Genomic DNA, 7946 nt, shown 5'->3' on the forward strand with positions numbered 1-7946 from the left:
GATGATGATGATGATGATGATGATGATGGTGGTGGTGGTGGTGGTGGTGGTGGTGGTGGTGGTGGTGATGATGATGATGATGAAGGAAGAGAATTTACTTTCTCATATAACAATTGTTCCAGCTGGAGAAGGTGTTCTCCTGGGGTTAAAAAATAGTAGTAATCTCTTCCGTATGGAACAACCATGTTGAAGTGGCAACAAACATTACTTTTCAATATTACCATAACATTAATATTATTCTCATTTTCATTATTATTATTATTTCTAAACGCTGATGGAAAGTAGGACTGAAACTTGTGTAACAAACTGATTGTATTTAATTTTAAATTTCTCCCTCTATGTTCAAATCCTGATGGGGTTGATATTACATTAATCCATTTGGAGACCATAAAATAAGTATGTCCTGATCTGAGATTGATTCAGTTGATTCTACATGCCTGCCATACAAGTTTATGTGAAAAAAGGGAAAAAAAATCATTATTAATATGAACTAATTTTATGACTTGGTAGCTTGAGTTCAATCCTACTGTGTAGCATCATGGGCATGTGTCTTCTACTTTAGCTCTATGTTGATCAATATCTTGTGAGGGAATTTGGTTGGCATAAACTGAAAGGAGCTTATCACATGTGTGTGTGTGTGTTCATACATTTACATGTGCATGCATGAATATGAATATTTACAAAACTACACTGAATTACAGCTACTAATAGTTGACATCATCATTTTCTGTTCAGCTTCTGACAGTGATATCATAGTTTGTAGTTGGATAGCAACAGGTGACATTTGTTGATATTTACTGTCAACAAATAATATTCTGCTAGCTTTGTACCTTCAAATTCCTCTGGAATAAAAAGTCCCTCCCTTGAAAAACAGGTAAGAGTTGGTGTGAAGAAGAGCATCCTGCTGTCAAAATCCTGCCTCAGTTTTGTTCCTAAGGGAGGTAGGATTTCCATGTTAACATGGAAAAATAGATGTTAAACAGAACAAACAAATAAGCAATAAAAACTGAATAAATGTCTAAAAAGAAAAACTATGAAGATTGCAATTCTCCATTTCTTTGCACCTATAATTCTAACATTTCAAAGGAACTTAATCATATTGGTTTCAAGTTTTGGCACAAAGCCAGTAGTTTCAGGAAAGGGATTAAGTTGACTACATTGACTCCAGTGTAAGGAACTTAATCATATTAATCAATATCAAATATTTTTCTATTCCCTTACACAATTCAAAAGTATGGTGAGAAAAGAGAGCAAGAAAGAGAGAGATGGAGAACATGAATACTGTTGAAAAGTGTAAGGAATCTGCAAAATATATTCAGCTTTGGTTGAGAAATTCCACTCCATCTATAGCTCATGTTGAAGTCAATAACCTGAAGAGGTATGAGCGCCTCTGTGCTGGTCTGTTCTTGATGTTACATGAAAATGATTTTGTTGGCCCAATAACTCATTTAAAGTAATGGACATGCACACTCACACACACACTACAGACTTTGAGAAAGCTGACCAATATTGTTTTAATGAAGAATTAGTAAAATAATGAATATTACTGGTTTTCAGGAAGGAGAAAAATATGTAATAACTATGGAAATATTAATATAACCACAGCAGTATGCCTTTCAATGGTGTATATACATTTTGAACGATACACAGATATACATTTAGTATGATGGTTTATATACATTTAATATGATACAACTTTATTATAACTCATTTTTGTTGCTGTTCCTAGTTCATCTAGATTGAACAAGACTATGAAAAAAGGCCTTCCAACCATGATCATTCTGTATTTTAAGGGGAATATAGGATTATTACATTATTCAATTATTTTCTTTGTTTCAGATAGTGAAATACTATTTAAGGGTTCCTATTTCTAAGATCACATATGACCATCTAGAGGCTGTCCTATTAGCTTGGTTGGATGAGATAGCTGTTATTTTTCATTGAAAACTACATGCTCTGAGTTAAAATCTCATGGGTCTCTAAATGCAGTTAACAGGCATGGTGCAGGTGTAGCTGTGTAATAAGAAGCTTGCTCCTCAACTGCATGATTCTGGGTTCAGTCCCACTGTATGGCACCTTGGTCTTCTACTCGTGAGTGGATTTGTGTGTGTATATATATATTTTATATTTCTTTATATGTGTGTGTGTGTCTTTGTTTGTCCTCCACCACTGCTTGACAACCAGTATTGGTGTGTTTATGTCCCTGTAACTTAGCAGCTCGGCAAAAGAAACTGATAGAATAAGTACCAGGCTCAACAAAATAAGTCCTGGGGTCGATTTGTTCAACTAAAACACTTCAAGGCAGTGCCCCAGCATGGCCACAGTCAAATGACTAAAACAAGTAGGTAAAAGGGGTAAAAAGTAACAAAACCTGGAGAGAATTAATAGAAGTTATTGTTAGAAATATGGCAGAAGTGAATCTAATGGACTGATTATTAGCAGTAAAAGAATAATATTAATATTTTTATCAAATCATACTTGCTATGCTATAAAAATACCTAATGAGTATAATATTAAATTCATTCGATGACAATGCAATCCCTCTACAATAAAGCTTGATTTATAGCTATTCTTTCATAACACCTTGTTAGTGTGCACTATTGAATCTTGACTTCATAAATTGGCACTGACATTGCATTATGTCCATAATTGTCAATAACCCATACCTCTTAAATGTAAATAAATACCATGTATAAGTCATCACTGTAAGAATTAGAGTCAGAATTTTTTTTAGTTCATGCTTTAATTAACAGTCCAAACAAATTACATATGAAAAGCATTTATTCATCAAAATATATCCCTTCATATTCCATTGTCTGTTGCCGTATTTGTGCCAGATGCTCAATTCCACAATAATACCATTTGGCTGGTTTAGAAACAAAAACACTCTCTGCACCCATTTTCAACTATTGTTGAACCTCTGTCAGTGCAGGAAAGGAACCACGGTTCAGAAAAGGTAGTAATTTGATGGTGTACAATCTGGACTGTAGGTAGGGCGTGGCAGTGCTTCCATCCCCTCAAGTTCCTCAACTTTGTGCCTGGTCACATTGACATTATGTGCTGGCGCTGTCATGTCTTTGACCAATGCTGAGTAGCAGGCTTTCAAAGCATCATACGCTCATTGCAGTTAGTGTTCACAGTATGACCATCTGGGATAAGCTCAAAGAACAATACCCACTCAAATGCCACCGAACAGACAACACAACCATGTGTTTTGAAACCTGGCTGGAACGAAGCAACTGATGTCTCTTATGAAAATAGATTCCTTTTTCATCTCCAGTTACAATTCAATGCCAAAAACAGGCATCTTGGGGATTTGCAGCAGTTGTTTGCAAATGTCCACATGTCACTGAATCTAGCCATTCATCACTTCATGTGAAGTTTCTTGACAGCATCTGTTCACAAGGCTGAGCTTATGGAGGTGTGGATTGATGGTGCTTTGTGAAAGACCATGTTTTGCTGACAATGTATGAGTGCTTGAGCTTGGTTGTTGTTCAACCATTTCAAGCTTCATCTTCCACAACAGAAGGTCTCCCTCCCTGAACTTAGTTTGTCTTTGAGGCTGGTGTCACCTTCCTTGAAATGTCTAAACCAGTTTTGGGCATTCCATGTCATTAATTTCTTTTCTTGCTGCCCTTGCACAAAGTCCTTTTTTCCATAGGTAGCGTAAAATGGCCCTAACTGCAATTTTTTCACCACTCATTATCAAAGCTGTAAAATAAAGAATAAACATATATATGAAAATAAAGAATAAACGATTTGGAAATGCACTGACTGGACAACAAATTGCATCAAATTAATGACATAACATGAAGATACCATTTGCCAAAAATTATCAGTGAAAACTGAAAAAAAAACCCCAAAATACTTTTGACTCAAGCTGGTAGTTTTGTTAGCTTGTAGTGCTGTTTAACCCAATTTCAGTCCTAACTGAGCAAATCTATGATCAAAGGCACTTCAACCTTGACCAGCCATTATATAGAATTACATTATCAAATGTGTCCTTTCCTTATTTAAGAGAGTAAAGTGTAATTTGAGGGAGATTTGACTACTATTTCTAGTACATTAAGCAACCATGTTGGCTCAACGATAGTAATCTACTCCAACATAAAGCTTCAGTAAGTACTTACTCATCTTGATCAGTCTTGATATTGGATCTGAACATCCATTAAAGCCAATATTGTATTTGAATACAAGGATTCTAACAACAATGAATGTATGTATATGTATGAATGTATGTGTGTGGAAAATAGACATTATTATGATATATTGATACACAAAACCAGCTTCAAGTGAAACACAATGAAGTAATCGACATTTTACTGATGTTTTGTAAGAATTTATTTGAAGTTTAAAAAAATCTGAGTAATACTTTGCCTCATGCATCTCTACAAATATAAGATAAACATACAAATTGAGTAAGGAACCTCTAATGGTCAACTAACTTGTAGAAATTACGAGTCAAATCTGTCCCAAATTTCACCCTGTAAGTCTTTAAAAATAGGAAAGATGGACATTACATAATGTAGTGTTGGATATACAAAATGGGAAGAGTGTCACTATTGGAACATGTTTTATTATAGGTCTGTTTGATCAGGGTTGACTTGAGGCTATACAACTACAATCTACACATATAACATTTTATCAAAGTAGTTCAGGTGATTAAAATAGACATTGTATTTTATTATTGAGTAATGCTCATAACTTCACTTGCCTCAAACCATTTAGCTAAAAAATAGGCATTATTAAGATATATTGATGCAAACATTAATAACTAATCAGCAAAAATGAAAAGGAAATTCAGTATGGATCAGTGAAACTGTTAAAATGGCACATAGATATTCACTGAAATCAATGTAACAAAATATCAATACAAATTGTTTTAGATGAAGTATTAACTCTTTCATTACTCTATTTCTTATAAAATAGCTAAGAATTTAGTTGCATTCAGTAAAATGACGTTCTCATTTATTTCTTTTTAAAGCTGATGTTCCAAGAACATGACTTACAGAAATGTTCTGAAATAAAATTATGAAGAAAGATTTTAAGACATTCGAGCGAGATCGTTGCCAGTGCCGCCGAACTGGCTCCTGTGCAGGTGGCACATAAAATACACCATTTGAACGTGGCCGTTGCCAGTACCGCCTGACTAGCCTTCATGCCGGTGGCACGTAAAAGCACCCACTACACTCTCGGAGTGGTTGGCGTTAGGAAGGGCATCCTGCTCTAGGAACTCTGCCAAATCAGATTGGAGCCTGGTGTAGCCATCTGGTTTCACCAGTCCTCAGTCAAATCGTTCAACCCATGCTAGCATGGAAAGTGGACGTTAAACGACGATGATGATGATGATGATGATGAACACTTTAAAACAAAAAGTTTTATATCAAAAGGACAGGGAGAATCTCAGAGTAATTGGTTATCAAAAGAGTTAAGGATGCTTCTGAGTTGGTAAAACTGTTACACCAGAAATCCATTCTTAATCATAATAAAGAAAAAAAAAATTAAGGCTTGATGTTTAAAGAATAACATGACCAACAGACTGTGAAAAAAATTTTTTTAAACACTATTTAATTTGTGATATGTATATTATAGGTTTCTAATGAGCCAGTCATTTGATTATTCTATTTCTGATGGTAAAGTTGAGAAGGAGGCCATTGCAATTTGGTGGACATAATTTTTGTTGACCCATCTTCAAAACACACACAATGGGTTTCCACACAAATTCCATTCCTAAGCTACTAGTCAACTTCAGAGTTCAGTGGAAGACACATACCCAATGTGCTATACAGTATGATTGAATCCGGAATCATATGACTGAGAAGTGAACTTAATCACACCTACATTGATCTATACTTGTGATTAATTGGATTGAAGTTGTGTATATCCATTTATCTTATTTATGTGATCTAAACCATCAGATAAATACAATGAATGTATTAGTAGTAGCACAAAAGAGACTTGTACATGAGAACATCAACTAAATTATATATATTAGGGAGGAGGAGCTACAGACTTGTGACATAGAGGGCAAGTGGGAATTCCTGTGGGACAGCTTGCTGAATGCCACAGACCAAATCAGTGGCTGGTACTAAGTCCCATCCAGACCTAGGGTGATGTGGTGGTGGAATGATGCTGTAGACAGGGCCATTAGAGCAAAGAAACAGGCCTGGAAGAGTGGGGGTAGCAGAGAGCTGTAATCAGATAGTCAGATGGGAAGCTAGGTGACAAGTTTATTTAGCCAAAGGAGAAGCGCCATGAGGAGCAAAGACTTGAAGTGTCTTGGATTACAAGACAGTGTGTGAGAGAAAATTGCGATGTCATAGGAGAGAAATGTGTCCTTATGGATGATGGTGCACTTGTATTTAATGATTCTGCAAAGAGGCTTGAAAATGCCATTATGAAAGACTGCTGAACATAGACAATGAATGGGAGGAGGAGAGTCAGCCAAATGTTGACCCAATCGAGGGACCAGCTATCTGAATTGACAGTACCTTTGTAGATAAAGCAATTAAGGATATGAAGACAAGGAAAGCCTGTGGCCCATCAGGAGTGACTGCTGAGATGCTTAAAATATCTGGTGGTGTGGGTTATGGTCTAGTCACCCATATTGCAAATCAGGTGGTTCACGAAGGAGTCATACCCAATGACTAGTGTAGTAGTACCATAGTTAACTGCTACAAAGGTAAATGTGATGCCCTAGATAGAAATAATTACAGAGGTATCAAATTGTTGGATCAGGTGATGAAAGTTATGGAGAGGGTCATAGCCCAACTAATTTGGGAGAGAGTTAGTCTAGATGAGATGCAGTTAGGTTTTGTGTCAGGGAGAAGCACCACTGATGCTATATTTCTGGTAAGGCAACTGCAGGAGAAATACATAGCCAATGATAAACCTCTGTACTTGGCTTTTGTTGACTTGGAGAAAGCCTTTGACAGGGTCCCCCAATACCTTATCTGGTAGTCATTGTAGAAACTAGGGATAGTCAAGTGGTTGGTATGAGCTGTACAAGCCATGTACAGGGATGCTACCACTAAGGTGAAGGTTGGCAATGAGTACAGTGAAGAATTCAGGGTACAAGTAGGGGTTCACCAAGGATTGGTCTTTAGCCCCCTCTTGTTCATCATATTCCTCCAGGCAGTAACAGACAGGCTGTCCCTGGGAACTCCTCTATGCTGATGACTTTGTTCTTATAGCTGAATCACTACCAGAACTAGAGAAGGAGTTTTCAATCTGTAGAAAAGGTATAGGTAGAAACTCCATAAGATGTGCCCAGTGTAAGCTATGGACACATAAGAGGTGCAGCAATATCAGAAGAAGATTAACAGGGAAAATATCTTTTGTGTGCAGAAGATGCACAGGTACAATAAACACTGAAAATGTACAGAAACTAGACTGCACCAACTGCCAGTGGAGTAAGCTAGAGGTAGTAGATAGCTTTTGTTATCTAGGTGACCAAGTCAGTAGCAGAGGTGGATGCTCCAAGAGCATAGTTGTGAGAATAAGATTAGGCTGGGCAAAGTTCACAGAGCTCCTACACCTGCTGGCAACAAAGAGCCTCTCTCTCAGAGTGAAAAGCAGATTCTATGATGCCTGTGTGTGAATGGCAGTGAAACATGGGCCGTGACAGTCAAGGACATGTGTAGGTTTGAAAGAAATGAAGCTAGTATGCTTTGCTGGATCTGCAATGTCAGTGTGCATGTCTGACAGAGTGTAAGCATCTTGAGAGAAAAGTTGGGCATAAGAAGCATCAGATGTGGTGTGCAAGAGAAATGACTGTGCTGGTATGTGATGCATATGGATGAGGACAGCTGTGTAAAAAGTGCCAATCTCTAACTGTGGAAGGAATTTCTGGTAGAGGTAAATCCAGAAATACATGGGACAAGGTGGGGAAGCATGATCTTCGAACTTTGGGCCTCACAGAGGCAATGACGAGCGACTGAGACCTT

At 37.1% G+C, this 7946-nt stretch overlaps 1 protein-coding gene across 11 annotated transcripts in view; it reads right to left on the reverse strand.

Moving 5' to 3' along the window:
- LOC106875847 (coiled-coil domain-containing protein AGAP005037) overlaps positions 1–7946 on the reverse strand; it is an 877187-nt gene that overhangs the window by 12496 nt on the left and 856745 nt on the right. Inside the window, exon 17 of one of the 11 annotated variants that reach the window (XM_052970547.1) lies at positions 2516–3711. The exons of the other annotated variants lie outside the window; for them this stretch is intronic. Coding sequence (XP_052826507.1) covers positions 3693–3711 — 19 coding nt within the window. The 3' untranslated portion in view covers positions 2516–3692. Of the gene's footprint in view, positions 1–2515; positions 3712–7946 lie in introns of those variants that run through there. 11 annotated transcript variants of the gene reach the window in all.

This window comes from Octopus bimaculoides, chromosome 9, assembly GCF_001194135.2.
Source record: "Octopus bimaculoides isolate UCB-OBI-ISO-001 chromosome 9, ASM119413v2, whole genome shotgun sequence".
NCBI lineage: Eukaryota > Metazoa > Mollusca > Cephalopoda > Octopoda > Octopodidae > Octopus > Octopus bimaculoides.